The 21,539-nt window shown below is 40.1% G+C and overlaps 1 protein-coding gene and 1 long non-coding RNA gene across 7 annotated transcripts in view; one reads left to right on the top strand and one right to left on the bottom strand.

Annotated features, from left to right (window-relative positions):
- The window catches only part of PHTF1 (putative homeodomain transcription factor 1), a 43,900-nt gene extending 39,832 nt beyond the window's left edge, over positions 1-4,068 (top strand). For all 5 annotated transcript variants that reach the window (XM_025453477.3, XM_025453478.3, XM_025453473.3 and 2 more), the window contains 4 exons: positions 1,202-1,357; positions 2,349-2,444; positions 2,877-3,002; positions 3,535-4,068. In XM_025453477.3, coding sequence (XP_025309262.1) covers positions 1,202-1,357; positions 2,349-2,444; positions 2,877-3,002; positions 3,535-3,555 — 399 coding nt within the window. In that variant the 3' untranslated portion in view covers positions 3,556-4,068. The remainder of the gene's footprint in view (positions 1-1,201; positions 1,358-2,348; positions 2,445-2,876; positions 3,003-3,534) is intronic.
- Positions 1-21,539, bottom strand: part of LOC112664185 (uncharacterized) — a 42,264-nt gene that overhangs the window by 5,263 nt on the left and 15,462 nt on the right. The gene's annotated exons all lie outside the window — the stretch shown is intronic.

Below are 21,539 nucleotides of genomic sequence, written 5' to 3'. Positions count from 1 at the left end.
TAGCCATTTGGCTGTAGTTTGTGTGTTATCTATTGCTACACAACAAACACCACCCTGCTGAAAAGATGGGCCTAGATTGGTATTAGTTGTTCCTTTCATCCCCTAGTCATAACTGATTAGCTAAATGTATCCCTCTTTTGGAAATTAGAACTGAAAACCTGAGATAACAGTGGTGGACTTTGGAAAAGAAAGGTCTGTAGGAGTCAGTGGGCCAGTAGGGTACTATGATAAACCAAAACTAGAGCAAGTCAAAGTTGGGGGGTAGCAGTAAAAAAAGGTCTTGCAAGGCAACAGAATTAGCTAAGAAGTGGGGAGATGGGAGCCCAAATGGCCCTCAAGGAAGAGAGATGGAGAGGGAAGCTGTTCCTTGACTTCCTGGTTTTCAAAAGGCTAGCATTTGGTTTTTCAGTGAATTTTTCAATAAATTCCATTTTATCTTGAGCTCGCTTGAGTAAATTTTGAAAAAAACAAAGACTTTTACCAAAAAACTTGATACATAATAGGCATTTGATAACTGGTAGCTGCTGCTGCTATTATTTGGATCCTAAAAATGGAGCAAAGAACTGACCATGAGGATTTTCTAGTCATACCAGTAGGATGGGCCACATATTTTAGGAAGCTCTACTAGCCATATAAATGCAAACTTAAGGGGATCCCTGGGTGGCTCAGCGGCTCAGCCTTTTAGCCACTGCCTTTGGCCCAGGGCGTGATCCTGGAGTACTGGGATTGAGTCCCACTTTGGGCTCCCTGCATGGAGCCTGCTTCTCCCTCTGCCTGTGTCTCTGCCTCTCTCTCTCTCTCTCTCTCTCTCTCTCTCTCTGTCTCTCGTGAATAAATACAATCTTTTTTAAAAATGCAAATTTAATACTTTGAAAAAATGGTCACCGTGTATTTGTGATTGGGCACACCAGTGGTTTAAAAGACTGAAATGTGTTTGTCTTATTTTGCTTTTTGTACATTTCCTCCTTTGTTACTTCCAGAATTTGCTGTCTTTCATGCAAAGGAAAAAAAAATATCTGGGAACCTAGAGAAATAGAGTGATTAGTTAAATAGATAATACTTTATATAAGTATTGAAACTCTTCTGCTTTGAGTGTAAAACATTGGGAACTTATAAACCTCTTTAAGTTTCTAGAGTAAAGTGATAATTATAGATTTTTGAGACAAATGAAAAACTTAACTTTTTTTGATTCTTTGCATAGGTTCTCCAAGGGCATAAAACTTTCCTGAATGATGCTTATAATTGGGAATTTTTGATCTGGGAAACAGCTTTACTACTTTTCTTACTGCGTCTGGCCTCACTGGGTTCTGAAACCAATAAGAAATACAGCAATGTTTCAATATTACTTACTGAACAGGTATTGATTGGTCCTTGTCAATTTGGTTCTGAATTTAGAGATGACATAATAAGATTTGTGCAGAAGATTCAGGGTTAAATCTAGAGTTAGCACTTTCTGGCTATATGAACTTATAAGTCACTCTGCTACCATGTAAGTGTTTCCTTCTGATAAAATGAGGGCAATAATCTTCCCCCCTGCTCCCAGGATTGTAAGAATTAAGATCTTATGGATTGAAAGTATTTTGTATATTATAAAGATATCTTTATTGGTGGTAATGGAGCATGCTTTTAATCTCATATTCCACATCAAGTGGATCTTTATAATACTTGTCATTTAAGTGTGTTTAATAAGCTTCTAGAATTTCTTCTGTATCAGCCATAGAATGCATTCAGTGTTTGGAAAATACTTGCTCTTTAGTATGTGAATGGATAGTAAGATTGGGAAGTGTTTCTTATAAATACAGAGTAGTATAAAGGGGTTTTTTTTTGGTTTTTGTTTGTATTTAATTTCATGTTTATCCATAAGTTTTAAATAAAAACATTTAGTATCATTAGATTTTCTTTTTTTGCCTTAGAATTATAGTGGAAAATATTTCCTAGCAGAGAAAAAATAAGAATATAGCAAGTTAAAAGCAGCAGCTATTTTCTTATATTCCATTAGTGTTTCACAAGGATATTAGATTATGTGAGGGACACCAAAATGAATAAGCCAGAGCTTTTGAAGTTAAGGAATTCACATGTTATTGGTTATATTGTAATTAATATTACACTTTTCATTGTTTTGATATTTAAATGAATTTATCTTTTTCTTTTTTTAATTCACTAAATGCCTTTTCTTTGCCAGATGTGACCAAAAGAGCTGAGGGTAGGGTTTGTGACATCTATGTTCTGTAGAAGTAGCTGCAGGAATTTCAGAATTTATTTGAAAATATCCTCGAATCTGCCAGACTTAGTGTAGTATGTATATCTTTTTCTCTGACATTTGCCTTAATCTCTCTTTTTTCCCTCAGATTAATTTATATCTTAAGATGGAGAAGAAGCCAAATAAGAAAGAACAGCTTACTCTAGTAAATAATGTATTAAAGCTGTCCACCAAGTTATTGAAAGTAAGTAATATCCTGTGATACACTTTTACGAGCACTTAAATCAACACTTTATGTATTGGAGAAGACTCTAGTAACAGATAGATACTGGTCTGTGTACATTCAAAATGCCAACTTGACAGTTTAGGATTAAGGACTATATAAAAAAAACTCCTATCTCATTACCCAGGTTCTGGTGATTGCTAAAGTCTGTTACATTTTTCAAATTAACATTTAAAAAACATGACAACATATCACACAAACCCATCTTTGAACATTTCTAGTGGAAAAGTAGGTGAGAGTCCATTACAGGTCTCTTTTTAAAGCAGCTACTGAACATGAAGGAAAAAATGACTTCTGCAATCATCCTCACCCAAGACCTAAAAGCAGCCCAGAGATAACTGGCAGCCATCGAGAGGCCATGTATCTTATCTCCATTCTTCCATGTTTTTCTAGGAGCTGGACACACCATTTAGACTCTATGGACTGACAATGAATCCCTTAATCTATAATATCACACGAGTCGTTATCCTTTCTGCTGTCTCAGGTGTTATAAGTGATCTTCTAGGATTTAATATAAGAGTAAGTGTGACCAGTACTTTGTAGCACCTGCCTTAGTCTTAAAATTGACCAAATAGAATAATCCTTGCTCTTCACACTGTGTGTGCATGTATGTGTGTGAGAGTGTGAGAGGTTGGAAGACTGGAGACTTGTGTAAAGAACCCTTGGGGTAAAAAAATAGACATTTTGATGGTGGTGCACAGGCTTCTTAGCTTAGGTTTTCTCATGTGACACAAGTGTAATAGACTGTGCTCTTGAATGGAACACAGAATCAAGTTTGAATCTCATGTCAGTCTAATAGCACAGGCTGGGGAAGGGTCATCCTCTCACCTAGGGAATACACTGAGGCAGAATGAATGAAAACCCATGACCTGTGAACTGCAGGGTGGAATTTTTAACCTTGGAAATTGTTGATGTTTCTCCTCTGTGGTGTCTTATGGTTGCTATTGTTCTTCTCATGTAAGGGTTCTCGCTTCATAGTCATGTAAGTGGACCTGTAAACCCCAACTGTTGGTCTTAAAATTAACTCATTTTGGTGGTTTTCTTTTCTTAGCTGTGGAAAATTAAGTCCTAAGCTGAGCCATGTGCCTGGAATCTCCCCTTGCTGGCATCAGGATTTACCCATTAAGGAAGGAGATGACTGCAGAAACCATGAGACACCTACCTGCTTGTTCACACATAGAGGTGCTCTCCGCTCTGCCTAATCTTAGGAGTGGTGTTTTCAGAGGAACAAATCCTTTTCCAGCTGGGCATGCATGCCAAAAACTGTATTTTCATGGTTTTCAAACAATATGAATAGTCAGAAAACTAAAGATCATGTATTATGGTAACATAAGGACAACTTTCTCAGTTAGGAAATTGATTTGGGGCATTTCAGCGCTGTGACGGTTTTATTTACTGCAAGTAGTTTTTTTGGGGTTACTATGGTAGATCCCCAACGCATGAAGAAAATACCTTCTTTTGGAAATGGCAAATTCAGTACTTTTCTATTAAGTCTATACAATTAGAGATTTCTTTCCTCTAGCAAAGAGAGATCAAATTTAAGCTATTTTAGGTTGAACCCAAATAAAATAACTTTATTGGAGAATTTCGGTTTCGAGGCTTTTTTTTTGTTATTGCAGAAAAAAATAACCTTTTAACCTGCAAATTTCTGTTAAACTATGGAGAAAATTTTAGTTTACAGTTTTGAAGTTAATCCCAATAACTATAGTTGTTGGTGAAAGAGACATGCATATATCATGCCATGTAATTCAGCATGAGAAGTGTAAGTGTATGCATACTCATTCATGTCCATCATACAACATGGTTTCCATGTAAATCATCTGAGCTGTTACCTATCACAATACTAAGGGAAGCATTGATTGTTGTATGACTTAATGTACTCAACCCTCAGTACAATTTCAGGTCCCTAGTGTCTATACTCAGCCAAGTTATGCCTTTGATGATTTGAATTCTCTCTCTCTTTTTTTTTAAAGATTTTATTTATTTGGGATCCCTGGGTGGCGCAGCGGTTTGGCACCTGCCTTTGGCCCAGGGCGCGATCCAGGAGATCGGGGATCGAATCCCACGTCAGGCTCCCGGCATGGAGCCTGCTTCTCCCTCTGCCTGTGTCTCTGCCTCTCTCTCTCTCTCACTGTGTGCCTATCATGAATAAATAAAAATTAAAAAAAAAAAAGATTTTATTTATTTATTTATGAGAGACACAGAGAGAGAGAAGTGAGATATAGGCAGAGGGAGAAGCAGGCTCCATGCAGGGAGCCTGACGCAGGACTCAATCCCGGATCTCCAGGATCACGAGCCCTGGGCTAAAGGCAGGTGTTAAACTGCTGAGCCACCCAGGCTGCCCCTATCTGAATTCTCTTATCAACATTCCCTGTTACACACACATGCATATACATATGTTAATGAAAACTCATAGCTACATACAATTCCTGCTCTTCAAGTTATCTGCTTTGAAGAATCTCTTGAGGCAAATTAAAAGTCTGAATATTTTAATGATAAGATTTTATGAATTTTTATTGTTTTATTGAAATAGAATAACCTACAGTGTTATATTATTTTCAGGTGGACAATATAATATTTTAACAATTCTCATTAGTCAGTGCTCATCCCATGATAAGTATACTTTTATTCCCCTTCATTTTGTGAACTTTTAGAAGGAAGTAATTTAGAAACTTAGGTATTACATGTAAAGTAGGTACCCACACAAAATCAATGTATCAATTATACATATCCCAATATGCAGGGAGATTTTTGAAGTCTAAAGATGAATTTCTCAAGAGTCCAGGGATTGAGGTCAGACCTATCTGGGTTCATATCTTTGGCTCTGCGACTTACTAACTTCATGGTCTAAGGCAAATTACTTAACCTCTGTGCATCTCAATTTCTTTATCTGTTAAGCGGGCATAACTACTATATAATTGAGTTTTTAAGGTTGAATGAAATTATCTTGTAAGGTACTTAACACAACAGATAGTGTGTAGCACTTTGTAAATCCTTGACAAACATTTGTTATTATTTAAGAGCTTTAAAAAATCTCACTGATAGATTCCTAACTGGAATCTGAAGATAGGAACATAGGAAACAAGGTTGCTGAACAAGGAGGGATGACCACAAATTTGCAGCTATTTCAAATGCTGCATGAGACTTATAATTTCTTTTAAAGGTACAACTCTATTATAGTGATTTGCCTGTAGAAGCAACTATTTTGTAAAGGCACTTCAGTATCTCAATGGATGGCTCATAGAAATCATGTGTTTACTATTTTCCATAAGGAACAATACCAACTGCGAATGCAAGATTGAGCTCAGTGCAAATTTCAGATGAAGAAAGCTCGTGTCTGTATCTTTTTCTCCTACAAAAAAGTGCTGTTTGGTTTTTATTTGCAACTTTTACACAGTGAATTGTTTAAGTACAGCATTTAGTTTATTCTTCTGGGTTGTTTCAGTTACAGTTTTGATAGTATATAATTGGTTTAAATTATTTTTCAGGTGGATAAAATTATATATAAGTATAGTCGTTCATGTCAGAAACAGTAATCATTCTTGATTCCTTCCTCTTCCTTAAACCTTATGTCTAGGCACCATGTCTTTGAATAACCATATTCTAACTATTTTTCTTTTTTTTTTTTTCTAACTATTTTTCTAATCAGTCCACTGCTCTCTACACCTCCTTCTATGACTCCAGTCCATGTCAATATTCTTTGTTCTTTTGGACAAGTTTATGCTTCCTTTGCTCTTACATATGTATGGCTCCTTGTCCACCAAGCTCAATCTACTTTTCTCAGAAAGTTAATGTGTTTTTCTTAAAATGCAAGCCTCATCATTTAGAATCTATTAGTGGCTTACAATTACTTTGAAGATAAAAATCTAAAATCCTTTTAGCAATGTGTACAGGCCCAACTAGTTGAGAAAGATTTTTGAATCTATATTTGAAAGATATTTTTGCTGGGTATAAAACTAGTTTTAAAGGTGTTGCTCTGCTGCCTCCTGGATTGCGTTGTTTCTGACAAGAAACCTGCTGTCATTCTTACCTTTTTCAACCTCGGCTACCTTTAACTTAAGGCTTTTATCATCAAATTTGTGCAGTTTAATTATAATGTGCATTGGTGCAGTGTTCTTCATGATTTTTGTGCTTGGGGTTTGTTGCACTTATTGGACTTGTGGGTTTATATAGTTTAATTTTGGTTGTTATTTCTTAAGATAAGTTTTCTATACTCCACTCTCTACTACATCCTTCTGGGACTCCAATTTACATGTATGTTAGCCTGTTTGAAGTTGTCCAACAGCTTACTGATGTTTTGTATGTTTCCCATCTTCTTTCTCTGTCTTTAATCATGGATAGTTTCTGTTGCCATGACTTTAAGTTCACTAACTTGTTCTTCTGCACTAATTTGCTGTTAATCTTACCTAGTGTATTTTTGTCTGTGGAAATCCGATTTTTTAAAAAAACCTTTCATGTCTCTCCTTACTAGGCTATTTCTTTTCTCTACCTTGTTTAACATGATAAATATATTTATAAAGAAACAGTAAATAAGAACATTAAAAGAGTTATTTGTATCATTTTTGGGTTTGTTTTTAATTATTGTTTTTTCTTGTTTTGGGTAATATTTTCCTGCTTCTTTGCATGGCTGGTAATTTTTTTTTATTGGATGTGAATTTTACACTATTGGTTGTTGGGTTTTTTTATGTACATGTGTATTCTTTTAAATATTCTTGAGCTTTGTTGCTGGAATACAGGTGGGTTACTTAGAAACAGTTTGATCATTTCAAGGCTTACTTTTAAGCTTTGTTAGGTGGGCCAGAGCAGCCTATTTAGTCAGGGCTACTTTTCTATTGAAGCAATATCCTCCTGAGTATTCTACCCCAATGTCCTGTTTATTATATAAAGTTTTTCCAATTTGACTGTGGGAACACAAATTATTCCCAGCTCAAAATTTCCCTGCCTCTTTTTGGTAGTTCTTTCCATGTCATTTGGTATTTCTCAACAACAATTATTGTGCTGATCAGTACTTACCTAAAGACTTGAAAGGAACCCTCTGGACATTTTTTTTTTTTAATCTGTCTTCTCTATGTAGCTGTCTTCTGTCTGGTACTCTTCCTTGCAATAAATTTCAGCTGTCTTGAGCTTCCCAAATTCTTTTTTTTTTTTTTTTTTTTTTTTTTTAGATTTTATTTATTTGAGAGAGAGAGCACGTGAAAGAACACAAGCAGGGGGAGCAGCAGGCATAGGGAGAGGGAAAAACAGGCTCCCTGCTGAGCAGAGAACCCAACGTGGGGTTGAATCCCAGGACCCTTAGATCATGACCTGAGCTGATGTCAGATGCTTAACTGACTGAGCCACCCAGGTGCCCCAGTGTTTTGATATCCTTTGGGTAAATACCCAGTAGTGCAACTGCTGAATCATAGGGTGGTTCTATTTTTAGCTTTTTGAGGAACTTCATACTGTTTACCACAGCAGCTGTACCAGTTGCATTCACAAAAATGTACAAGTGTTCCTTTTTTTCCACATCCTCACCAACACTTGTTGTTTCTTGTGTTGTTGATTTTAACCATTCTGACAGGTGTGAGGTAATATCTCATTGCAGTTTTGATTTGCATTCCTCTGATGATAAGTGATGATGAAGATCTTTTTATGTGTCTGTTGGCCATTTGTATGTCTTCTTTGGAGAAATGTCTGTTCATATCTCCTATCCATTTTTAAAAGATTTTATTTATTTATTCATGAGAGACACAGCGAGGCAGCAACACAGGCAGAGGAAGAAGCAGGCTCCATGCAGGGAGCCTGATGTGGGACTCGATCCTGGGACTCCAGGATCACACCCTGGGCTGAAGGCAGGCGCTCAACCACTGAGCCACCCAGGTGTCCCACTTCTACCCATTTTTAAATGGGATTATTTGTGTTTTGGGTGTTGGGTTTTATTAGTTCTTTATATATTTTGGATGCTAACCCTTAATTGGCTTTATCATTTACAAATATATTTTCCCACCTCTAGACTGCCTTTTAGATTTGTTGATTGTTTTCTTCGTTGTGCAGAAGCTTTTTATTTTGATGAAGTCCCAATAGTTTATTTTTGCTTTTGTTTCCCTTGCTTTAGGAGACATATCTCGAAAGATGTTGCCAATGTCAAAGAGGTTACTCCTGTGTTTTCTTCTAGGATTTTTTATGGTTTCAGATCTCACATTTAGGTCTTTAATCCATTTTGAATTTATTTTTGTATATGGTGTAAATGCTCCAGTTTCATTCTTTTGCATGTGGCTGTCCAACTTTCCCAACACTTGTTGAAGAGACTGTTTTTATCCCACTGGATGTTCTTTCCTGCTTTGTTGAAGATTAACTGACCATATAATTGTGGGTTTATTTCTGGGTTTTCTATTCTGTTCTGTTGACTATGTGTCTGTTTTTGTGCCAGTACCATACTGTTTTGATCTACAGCTTAGTAATATAACTTGAAGTCCAGAATTATGATGCTTCCAGCTTTCCTTTTCTTATACAAGATTGTTTTGACTCTTTAGTGTCTTTTGTAGTATCTTTTGTAGTTTTAGGATTGTTTGTTCTAGTTCTGCAAAAATTCAGTTGGTATTTTGATAGGGATAGCATTAAATGTGTAGAGTGCTATGGATAGTATAGATATTTTTTAACAATATTTGTTCTTCCAGCCCATGAGCATAGAATGTCTTTCCATTTCTTTGTGTGGTATTCAGTTTCTTCCATCAACATTTTATAGTTTTCAGAGTAGAAGTCTTTGACCTCTTTGATTATGTTTATTCTTAGGTATCTTATCATTTTGGGTGCAATTGTAAATGTGATTTTTTTTTTTAAATTCTCTTCTTCATTATTGGTGTATAGAAATGCAAGATTTCTGTACATCAATTTTGTATCTTGTAACCTTACTGAATATACTTACCAATTCTAGCAGTTTTTTGGTGGAGTCTTTCAGGTTTTCTATATAGAGTATCATGTCATCTACAAATCGTAAAAATTTTACTTCTTTCTTACTGATTTGGATGCTTTTTTTTCTGTTATCTTATTGCTGTGGCTAGGACTTCCAGTCTATGTTGGATAAAAGTGACCTGACCTTAGATGAAAGGCTATCAGTTTTTCCCCATTGAGGATGATGTTAGCTGTGGGGTTTTTATATAGGGCCTTTATTATGTTGAGGTATGTTCTCTCTAGACCTACTTTGTTGAGGATTTTTATCATGAATGGATGTTGTACTTTGTCAAATGATTTTTCTGCATCTATTGAAATGATCGTATGGTTATTATCCTTTTTCTTGTTGATGTGATGTATCACATTGATTAATCTGTGAATACTGAACCACCCTGGAAACCCAGGAATAAATCTCACTTAATTGTGATGGATTATTTTTTAAAATGTATTGTTGGATTGGGTTTACTAGTATTTTGTTGAGGATTTTTACATCTGTGTTCATCAGAAATACTGCCCTGTATTTTTATTTTTTGTGGCGTCTTTATTTGGTTTTAGTATCAGAGTAATGCTGGCCTTATAAAATGAACTCGGATGTTTTCCTTCCTTTTCTATTTTTTAGAATAGTTTGAGAATAGGAATGAACTCTTCTTTAAATGTCTAGTAACATTCACCAATGAAGCCATTTGGTCCTAGACTTTGGTTTATTGAAAGTTTTTTTTATTACTGATTCTGTTTCTTTGCCAGTAATCAGTCTTCAAATTTTCTTTCTTCCTGTTTCAGTTTTGGTAGGTTTTATGTTTCTAGGAATTTATCCATTTCTTCTAAGTTGTCTAATTTGTTGGCATATAGTTTTGCATGATATTCTCTTGGAATTGTTTATATTTCTGTAGTGTTTGTTATTTCTCTTCTCTCAGTTATGATTTTATTTATTTGGGTCCTTTTTTTTCTTGATAAGTCTGGCTAAAGGTTTAATTTTTTTTTATTTATTTTTTCCCAAAGAACCAGCTCCTGGTTTCCTTGATATGTTCTTTTTTTTTTTTTTGAAAGACTTTATTTATTCATGAGAGAGACACAGAGGCAGAGACACAGGCAGAAGGAGAAGCAGGCCCCATGCAGGGAGCACAACGCAGGACTCGATCCCGGGTCTCCAGGATCACGCCCTGGGCTGAAGGCAGCGCTAAACTGCTGAGCCACCCGGGCTGCCCTCCTTGATCTGTTCTATTGGTTTTTTAGTTTACCATTTATTTCTGCTCTAATCTTTATTATTTCCTTTCTCTTATTGTTTTAGGCTTTGTTTGTTGCTCTTGCTTCTTGAGGTAGGCCTGTATTGCTATAATCTTCCCTCTTAGAATTGCTTTTGCTGCATCCCAAAGGTTTTGAACCATCGTGTTTTCATTTTCATTTGTTTCCATGTGCTTTTTAATTTCTTTTATTTCCTGTTGGCCTATTCATTGTTTAGTACCATGTTATTTAACCTCCATGTATTTGTGGTCCTTCCAGATTTTTTCTTGTGGTTGACTTCTAGTGTCATAGTGTTGTGGTCAGAAAAGATGCATGATATCATGTTGATCTTTTTGAATTTTTGAGGTTGGTTTTGTGGCCTAATATGTGATCTGTTCTGGAGAATGTTCCATGTACACTTAGAAATAATGTACATTCTGCTGTTTTAGAATGAAATGTTCTGAATATATCTGTTAAGTCCATCTGGTTGAGGGTGTCATTCAAAGCCTTTGTTTCCTTGTCAATTTTCTGTTTAGATGATTTGTCCATTGATGTAATTGGAGTGTTAAAGTCCCCTACTATTACTGTATTATTATCAATTAGTTCCTGTATGTTTGTTATTAATTATTTTATGTATTTGAATACTCCCATGTTGGGTGCATGTTTATAATTGTTACATCTTCTTGTTGAATTGTCCTGTTTATTATTATACAGTACCCTTCTTTGTCTCTTGCTACAGTCTTTGTTTTAAAGTCTATTTTGTCTGATATAAGTATTGCTACTCAGGTTTTCTTTTGTTTTCTTTTTTTGTTTTTTTTTTTTTTTTTCGTTTTGTTTTGTTTTTTTTTTTTCCAGGTTTTCTTTTGATATCCATTTGCATGATGATGTTACTCCATCCCCTTGCTTTCAATCTGCAGGTGTCCTAAGGATATCTAAAATGAGTCTCTTAAAGGCAGCATATAGATGGGTCTTCTTTTTTAATCCATTCTGTCACCCTGTGCCTTTTGAATGCAGCATTGAGTCCATTTACATTCAAAGTGATTATTGATAAATGTGTATTTATTGCCATTTTATTACTTGTTTTTTGGTTCTGAAGATTTCCTCTGATTCTTGTGTTTCTCCCTTTCATAGTTTGCTGATTGTTTTTAGTGATATATTGGGATTTCTTTCTCTTTAGTTTACAGGTTTATTAGTGGTTTTTGTTATATGGTTACCATTAGGTATATATATAACATCTCCTGCATATAGCAGTCTATATTAAGTTTATGGTCATTTAAGTTTGAACCCATTATTTACTCCTCACCTCCCCACATTTTAGGTATATGTTGTCATATTTTAAATCCTGTTATTTTGTGAGTTATTGACTGTTCATTCTTACTGCTTTTGTGTACTCTACCGCATACTGTTATTTCTGGACTTTCTACTCAGAGTCCACTTTAATATTTGTTACATAGCTGAGTTACTGGTCATGAACTCCTTTAATTTTTGTTGTCTGGGAAACTCTTTATCTCCTTTTCTATTCTGAATGATAGTCTTGCTGGAAAGAGTATTCTTGGCTACCAGATTTTCCCATTCAGCATTTTGAATATATTGTGGCTTGGAAAGTTTCTGTTCAAAGGTCCACTGATAGCCTTATGGGGTTTCCCATGTAAGTTATTGACTTCTTTTGTCTTATTCCTTTAATATTTTTTCTTTATGTCTTAGTGTGGATCTGCTTTTGTTTATTTTTTGGAGGGGTTCCCTGTGCCTTCTGAATTTGGATATGTTTCCTTCCCAGATTAAGGAAGTTTTCAGCTATTTCTTCAAATAAATTCTTTGCCCCCTTTTTTTCTCTTTTCTTCTTCTGGGATTTCTATAATATGAGTGTTACGTTTGATGGAGTCACAGAGTTGCCTAAGTCTATTCTCATTTTGCATGATTCTTTTTCTCTCTTTAGTTCAGCTTGATTACTTTCAACTACTCTGTCTTTTGGATCATTAATATGTTCCTCTGTTTCTTCCATCTTGTTGTTCATTCCATCAAGCATTTTCTCACTTTGTTTATTGAGCCCTGTATCTCTGCTAGATTATTCCTATCTCTGTGTTAATAGTCTCACTGATATCTTCCATTCTTTTCTCAAGTCCAGCAAGTATCTTTATGATCATTGCTTTAAATTCTCCATCAGGCATATTACCTATGTGTTTCACTTATATCTCACACCATGGCCTTGTCTTGCTCTTTCATTTGGGACAAATTCCTCTGTCTTCTCATTTTATCTAAGTCTTCATGCCTGTTTCTCTATGTTAGGAATGTTAGTATATCTCCTGTCCTTGAGGGAATGACTTTATGAAGAAGAGGCCCTCTAGTTCCCTGCAGTGTATTGTACATTTTCCCTAGGGTGTGACGCTTCTGGGAGTGTCTCTAATATGTGCTGTGTGCTCTGCTGTTGTGTCTCGGCCACTTTATCCTTCAGGCCAGTAATTTGCAGAGGCTGTCTTAGGCAGTTGTGGGCAGTGTTGGTCCCTGGCCTGAACGTGGTGAGTTTTAACTAACTATGCTGGTCTCCTTGTGAAATGAGACCAGTTGCCACTGCTGCCAGAACTGAGGCTCTGCAAAACTCCTGGGTGGGGACACATGGTGTGGGCAGGGATTTGGGCCAGTGCTCTGAGGGAGGGGGCCTGCTGTGTGTGACTTGAGGCAAGCTGATGGGTAGGAGTGGTTATCCCAAAGCTTGTGGCGGGGGGTAGGGGTGGGGGACGACTTGGTCTAAGCAGTTAGGTAGGGTTATTGACACTATGCTGGCTCCTGCAGGTGGGTTCATGCTTATGCTGAGGTGTGGAGCAGGGAAATGACACCTGCTAGTTCCTTTGTACCCAGAGGGGTCACTCCATGAATGCTGCCTCTCTGGAACACACTCCAAGATGAGCAAGTAACCTCCCCACTGTGTGCCCCAGGTGCTCTTCAGATTGCTGTGTCCACATTGTATGTCCACTGGCTGTTTGCTCTGGCTTTTCTCCAAGAGCAGACCAACGTCCTCTGACCTCTCTCTGAGCCAAGCATGCAACCTTTAAAACCGCAGGCTTGGGATCCCTGGGTGGCACAGCGGTTTGGCGCCTGCCTTTGGCCCAGGGCGCGATCCTGGAGACCCGGGATCGAATCCCACATCGGGCTCCCGGTGCATGGAGCCTGCTTCTCCCTCTGCCTGTGTCTCTGCCTCTCTCTCTCTCTCTGTGACTATCATAAAAAAAAATAAAAAAATAAAAATAAAAATAAAAATAAAAAAACCGCAGGCTTTAGGTCCCACTGGTTGTAAGAACTACACAAAACCTGGGCCCTCTCACTTTCCAAGCTAATTGTTATGGGGATTCATTTTCCCCATGTACTCCCCTGTGTGCTAACTTGTCTCTTGCCCTTCTCTATGACTGTGGTGGCCACAATCTGTTTCGCTCCCAAGCTACCTCTCTGTACTTCCTACCTCCTTTGATGTGGGCTCTTCTCTACCTTTAGTTGTGGTTTGTTCTGCTAGTCTTTAGATTGTTTTCTGGGGTATTTAGGATGATATAATGGTTATCTAGTTGTATTCAGGGGATGAGGTGAGCCAAAGGTCCTCCTACTCCACCACCATCTTCCCCTTCTTTCTTGCTTTTAAGATTCTTTAGGGATCCCTGGGTGGCGCAGCGGTTTGGCGCCTGCCTTTGGCCCAGGGCGCGATCCTGGAGACCCGGGATCGAATCCCACATCGGGCTCCCGGTGCATGGAGCCTGCTTCTCCCTCTGCCTGTGTCTCTGCCTCTCTCTCTCTCTGTAACTATCATAAATAAATAAAAAAATTAAAAAAAAAAGATTCTTTAATTTTTGACATTTTAATTAATTGTCTTGGTGTGGACCTCTTTGTCTTCAGTAGTTTGGGACTCTCTGTTCTGCCTAGACCTGGATGTCTGTTTCCTTCTCCAGGTTAGGTAAGTTTTCAGGTATTATTTTTTTAAGTTTCTGCTCCTTTCTGTCTCTTCTTCTGGGACTCCTATAATGTGAGGGCCCTTTAAGAGCAGAGTTTTAGTTTCCTATAGCCCTCTGGCTTTCCCCTAGTTAAGCCTCGCTGATTTTCAAGGTTCCTAGTTTCAAAGCCAAAGATGTTATGGGGCAGGGTGGAGGGTGGCTCATCTTCCCAGAACAGATTCCCAGGGCTGGGGCAGGAGTGCCCCAAGGAAGATATCTATGAATGTACTAGGGCCCAGTGAGAGTTAGGGATAGACTTAGGAGTAGGAGTAGGGTAGCAGTAGGGGCAAGGTTAGGTGTATGGGTAGGAATAGATTTAGTGGAAGGGGTTGGAATAGCCAAATGGTTGGAGGAAGTTTTGGGATTAGGGTAGGGTATGTTTAGGGGTATGTGTAGGGGCAGGGGTAGGTGTAGTTGTAGGTTTAGGGTTAGGGGTATGGGTGGTGTAGGGTTAGGGGTAGGTTTATCAGTAAAGGTAGCAGTAGAGTTTGGTGTTCAGGTAGGATTAGGATCAGGGATAGGGGAGGAGTAGTGTTAGGGATAGCAGTAGGGTAGGATTATGGACAGAAGTATGGGTAGGGGTAGGGATAGGGTTAAGTGTAGGTGTAGAGGTAAGGGTAGGGTTAGGTATAGTGGTAGGTGCATGGTAGGTTTATGTTTCGGATAAGGGGTAGAGGTAGTTATAGATTTAGGGGTTGGGGTAGGATTACCATTACGGGTAGGGGTAGCAGTAAGGGTTGGGGTACGAGAAGCGTTAGGAGTAGATGAAGGGCTAGGCATGGAGGATGGGTAGTGGTAGGAGTAGGGTTAGGTGTAGGGATAGGGGTATGAGTGGGGTAGATGATAATGTAAAGTTAGGGTAGGGGAAGAGCTGGGGGTAGCTCTGAGAAACCAATGTTCCTTGAATGTACCTGGCAACTAGGCTCTAACAGAAGAGATTTAGAACCTATCTCAACTGTTGGTTGGAGGTACAGTGGAAATGCACTTCCTCTAAAAACAAGAGGTCCTTGACTGAAGCTTTCAACTAGTCTCTAACATAAGGGAGTTAGAACATATATCAAAAGTAAGTGTGGAGGCTCAACAGAAATGCAATATACTTACCTCTGAAAAACAAAAGTTCCTTGAATGCAGCTTTCGACAAGCCACTAACATAAGGGAGTTAGAACCTATGTCAACAGTAGGTTTGGAGACATAATGGAAACAAACACACTGTACTTAATTCTCAGAAACAAGTGTTCCTTCAATGAATCCTGCAACTAGCCTCTCATGTAAATAAGATAGAAACTACCTCAACAGTAAGTCTGGAGGTACATTGGAAATGCGATATCGTTAACTCTGAGAAACTCTGAGAAACTCATTCTTTGAATGCAGCTTTCAACTAGCCTTCACATAAGGGAATTAGATACTATGTCACAGTAGTTGTAGTGGCAAAATGGAAAAGCACTGTATAGTAGGACTAGTATATGAGTATTTTTAGGAGTATATTTAAATATGATTAGGGGTAGGGATCCCTGGGTGGCACAGCGGTTTAGCGCCTGCCTTTGGCCCAGGGCGCGATCCTGGAGACCCGGGATCGAATCCCACATCGGGCTCCCGGTGCATGGAGCCTGCTTCTCTCTCTGCCTATGTCTCTGCCTCTCTCTCTCTCTCTCTCTCTCTCTCTCTCTGTGACTATCATAAATAAATAAATAAATAAATAAATAAATAAATAAATAAACAAACAAATAAACAAATAAATAAGATTAGGGATAGTGTTAAGTTTAGGGTTACGGGTAGTTTTAGTGATAGGGTTAGAGGTAAGGTTAAGCATAGGGGTATTGTTAGGTTTAGGGTTAATTGTAGAGGTAAGGTTAGGTGTAGAGTTACGGATGGTGTAGGAATAGTGGTAGGAGTAAGTTTACATGTAGGGGTAGGGATAGGCACTGGGGTAGTGGTAGTAGTATGGGTAGGGTTAGAGGTAGGGGTATGGTTAGGTGCAGAGTTGGTGTAGGATAGGATTAGGTTTACGGGTAGATGTAGGGATAGCAGTAGGGGTTGGGGTTGGGTTAATTGAAGGGGAAGTGTGAGGGTTAGGGGTGAAAGTAGGGTTAGACCTAAGGATAAAGTTAGGGTTAGTTTAGGTGTAGGGGTAGTTTTAGTGTCAGGGTAGGGTAAACATAGGGTTGGGGGTAGGATTAATAGAATGCTTAGGGGTAGCTGTGGGGGTTAGATGTAGGAGTAACTGGATGGGGACAGGGGTTGGGGTAGCGTTTGGGTAAGAGTAGGAGTATTGACAGGTGTAGGAGTAGTGGTAGGGTTAAGGGTAGGTAGAGCTATAGGAGTAGAAGGGGTAGAGCTAAGGGTAGGAGTAGGAGTAGTTATAGGGGTAGAAGTACAAGTATAGGTAGGGGCAGGGATAGAGGTAGGATTAGAGGGTGGGGTAGAGTTAAAGGTAGGATTAGGGGAAAGGGAAGGGTCCAGGCTGGGATAGGGGTATGGGTAGGACTTAGGGTATGGGTAAGTGTAGTATTAGGGGAAGGGGTAGGGCAAGTTGTTAAGGAGTGTGGGTAGCAAGTGGTAGGGGCAAGAGTATATAAAGATGTAGGGATAGGTGTAATGGAAGGAATGGGGTTTGTGGATGGGTAGTGTAAGTGGTAGGTATAAGGGTAGGAGTAGGGATAACGGGTAGGGGTAGGAGTAAGGGTCGGGTAAGCATAGTTTTAGGAGTATGTGTAGAGGTAGGTGTAGAGTTAGGGTAGGAGTAGAGGTGAGGGCAGGTAGGTGTACAGGTATGGGTAGGGTTAGAGGTTTGGGTAGGGTTAGGGGTATTTGAGGGGTGGGGTTGGGGTACAGCTCACAGTTGGGTTAGAGGTAGGAGTAGAGGTAAGTTTAGGAGTAAGGAATAGTGTAGCTGTAAGGGTAAGGGTAGGGTTAGGATAGGCTTTAGGGGTAGGGGTAGCGATAGAGGATGTTTAGGGATAGGGTTCAGGGTAGTCGTAGGTATTGGTGGAGATTTGTTAGGTGTAGAGGTAGGGTTAGGAGTAGGTTTAGGGTTATAGGTAGCTGTAGGTGTAAGAGGAGGGCTTGGGTTAGGGTTAGGTTTAGGTGTATGGGTAGGGGAAGAGGTAATTGTAGGGGTAGGTTTAGCTGTAGGGGTAGGATTAAGATTAGGAATAGGGCTATGTGTAGTGCTAAGGTAGGAGTAGGGGTGTGAGTAGGGGTAGGGCTAGTGGTAGGTGTAGGGTTAGGGCTAGTTGTATATGTTGGTTTGTGGGAGGTGTAGGTTTAGCTGTAGGGGTAGGATTAAGGTTAGGGGTAGGGCTATGTGTAGTGCTAAGGTAGGAGTAGGGGTGTGAGTAAGGGTAGGGCTAGTGGTAGGTGTCAGGTTAGGGCTAGTTGTATATGTTGGTTTGTGGGAGGTGTAGGGGAAAAGTTAGCTGTAGGAGGACCTACTCCTACAGGGTAAGGGAGAGGGGTAAGGGTGGGGTAAGTGTATTTTAAGGAGTAAGTGTAGAGGACGGTGTAGGGTTGGGGATAGGGTAAGCAGTAGGTGTACGGGTAGGGGTAGGCTTAGGGGTGGCATTGGGGTAGGATTAGGTTAGAGGTATGGCTAGCAGTTTGGTTTGAGGTAGGAGTAGAGGGAAGGAATAAGGAATAGTGTAGGGGTAGGGGTAGGATTACCTTTAGAGGTAGGGGTACAGGTGTGTTTAGGGATAGGGTTTGGGGTATTCATAGGTGTTGGGGGAGAGTTAAGTGTAGGGTGGGGACAGGAGTAGGTTTAGGGTTACGGGTAGCTGTCTGTGCACGGGCAGTTTAAGGTTAGGTGTACATGTAGAGGAAGGGGTAGAGGTAGCTTTAGCGGTAGGGTTGGAGTAAGTTTAGGGGTAGGGCTAGGCATAGTTTTAGTGTAGGAGCAAGGGTGTGTGTAGGGATAGGAATAGGAGTAGTGTTAGTGGTAGGTGTAGGGTTAGGGGTAGATATATGTAGGTTTGCGGGAGGTGCAGGGGATGGGATAGCTGTAGGTGTACCTACTCCTACAGGTTTATGGGTAGGTTTAGGAGCAGAGGTACATGAATAGCTAGTCCTTCGGTTGGTGTTAGGGATGGGGATGTTTTAAGAGTAGGATTAAGGGATCCCTGGGTGGCGCAGTGGTTTGGTGCCTGCCTTTGGCCCAGGGCGCGATCCTGGAGACCCGGGATCGAATCCCACGTCAGGCTCCCGGTGCATGGAGCCTGCTTCTCCCTCTGCCTGTGTCTCTGCCTCTCTCTCTCTCTCTCTGTGACTATCATAAATAAAAAAAAAAAAAAAAAAAAAGAATTAAAAAAAAAAAAAAAGAGTAGGATTAAGGGTAGAGGTAGGAGTAGGGGTAGGTATAGGATAGGTTTTGGGGTAGGAGTATGATTAGGGTTAGGGGTAGTGTTAGCATTTGGAGTAGGGTTATGGGAGGGGCAGGTGTAGCATTAGGTTATTGGTGAGAGTACATTTAGGGCTAGTGGTATGGCTAGGTGTAGGTGTTAGGGCAGGTGTACAGGTAGAGGTAGATTTAGGAGTAGATGTAGGGTTAGGGGTAGTGGTAGCATTAGGAGTAGGGGTAGCGATAGTAAGATTAAGGGTAGGGGTAATTTTGGAGTTAGGGGTAGGAGTAGGGTTAGGGTTAAGGATAGGGGTGGGGTTAGGTGTAGAAGTAGGAATAATGGTAGGATTGGGGGTAGGGATAGGATTTGTGATAGGGGTAGTTTTAGGTTTAGTATTAGTGTTCATTGTAGGGGTAGGGTAGGGGTAGGGTTAAGGAATGAAGTAGTGGTAGGGATAGTGGTCAGTTTAGTGTTAAGGGTGGGGGTAGGGAAAGCGATGTGTGTAGTGTCAGGGATTGGGGTAGAAAAGGGGGTATTGGTAGGTGGTGGGGTAGGGGCAGGGGAAGCTGTAGTGGAAGTGTTATGGGTAGGGTTAGGGAAGGGTTTGGGAAGGAGTTTGGGTGGGGGGTGGAATGGGTTTAATGTGTGGTATAGGTGTAGGGAGAGGGGTATGTTTAGAGGTACAGGTAGGAGTAGTTGTAGGGGTAGGCATATGGTTAGGTGTAGGGCTAGGTTTAATGGTATGGGTATTAGTAAGGGTAAGGGTAGGAGAAGGTTTAGGGATAGGCATATGGCTAGGAGTATAGTTAAGTATAAAGATAGGGGTAGTTGGAGTATGTTAGTGGTAGGGGTAAGGTTAGGTTTAGGGATTGGTGTAGGAGTAGGGTTAGGGGTAGGTGTTAGGGTAAGGGTACTCATAGGGATACATGTTGGGATTAGGGGTAGGGTTAGAGTTATGTGTAGAGGTAGTTTTAGCAGTAGGGGTATGGCTAGTTTTAGGGATACGGGAAGGGATAATGTAGGGTTATGGGTAGAAGTAGTTATAGAGTTAAAGCAACAGGCATGAGAAGTGGTAGGGTTAGGCTTATGGGAACGGGTAGACATAGGGATAAGTTTAGGGGTAGGTATAGGGCTAGGGGTAAGTTAGGTATAGATTTAGGAGTAGGGTTTGGTGTACCAATAGGGGTAGGAGTAAGGTTAGGTTTAGGGGTAGTGTAGGAGTAGTGTTAGGAGTAGTTGTTGGGGTAAAGGTAGTTGTAGGGTTATGTAAAGGGGTACAGATGGGGGTATGGTAGTGGTAGCAGTTTGAATAGGAGTAGGTTAAGGTGTAGGGGTAGTTTTGGGGGTAGGGGTGTGGCTAGGTTTACGTGTAGTGGAAGGGGCAGTGTAGGGTTATGGATAGAAATAGTTATAGATTTAAAGCTATGGTTATGAGACATGGTAGGGTTAGATTTAGGAGTACGGTAGGTATAGGGGTAAGGTTAGGGGTAGGTATAGGGGTAAGGTTAGGGGTAGGTATAGTACTAAGGATCAGGGGATGATAGGGTTCTGTGGGGTTAGGGATAACAGTAGTCATAGGGTTATTGGTAGGGGTAGGCATATGGATAAGTGTAGGGGTAGGGGCAGAGGTAGAGTTATGGGTATAGGTATTGTTAGGAATAGATCTAGGGTTAGGGGTAGTGGCAAGGGTTAGGGGTAGGGCTATGGGTAGGTTAGAAGAAGGGGTTGTGTTAAGGTTAGGTCTAGGGATTCGGATGGGTTAGGGGTACAGTTAAGGGTAGAAGTAGAGGTATGTGTAGGGTTCAAGGTAGGAATAGAGGTTGGGGTATGGTGACAGGCATGGATAGGGGAAAGTATAGGTGTAGTGTTAGGAGTAGGGGGATGGGCAGGAATGGGGTTGATGATGGATTAGGTGTAGTAGAAGGTGTAGGGACAGGGTTATGGGTAGGGCTACTGGTATGGAAAGGACAGTGTAGGGGTAGGGGTAGTTGTAAGAATAGGATTAAGGTTGGGGATAGGGGAAAGGGTAGGGATAGGGTTAGGTATAGGGATACTGGTGGTAGTAGGGACAGTGGAAGGCATCAGGTTATATGTAGGGATAGGTTTAAGTATACAGGGGTAGGGGTAGGACCTGGGTTAGTGTTACTTATAAAGGTAGGATAGGGTTAGAAGTACTGTTAGGGGTAAGGTGTAGGGCTAGGGTCAGAGTTAGGGGAAGTGGCAGGCAAGGAGTAGGCATAGGTGTAGTGATAGGAATTGGGTTCAGAAAGAGTAGGGGTAGTGGTAGGTTAGGGTTAAGAAGGGGCAGACAATGGCATAAGGATGCGGTAGAGGTAGGTGTAGGGTTAGGGTAGGTTGAAGGGTATGGATTGGGATAGGTGTAGGGATAGTTTAGGCGTAGTGGTATGGGTAGGTGTAGGAGTGATTTTACGGTGGTGTAGGGATAGGTTTATTGCTCTGGGTAGGGGTAGGCATAGGGCTTGGGATAGTTGTAGGTTATGTTAGGGGTTTGGGGGTAAAGGGGTAGGGGCTGGGTTATGGGTAGGTGTAGGGCTAGGGGTTGTAATATCATTAGGAGTAGGGGTGGGTTTAATTGT

Source organism: Canis lupus, chromosome 17 (genome assembly GCF_003254725.2).
Source record: "Canis lupus dingo isolate Sandy chromosome 17, ASM325472v2, whole genome shotgun sequence".
Lineage (NCBI taxonomy): Eukaryota > Metazoa > Chordata > Mammalia > Carnivora > Canidae > Canis > Canis lupus.
The sequence above is the reverse complement of the archived record's forward strand: the minus strand, read 5'-3'. Positions and strand labels throughout refer to the sequence as shown.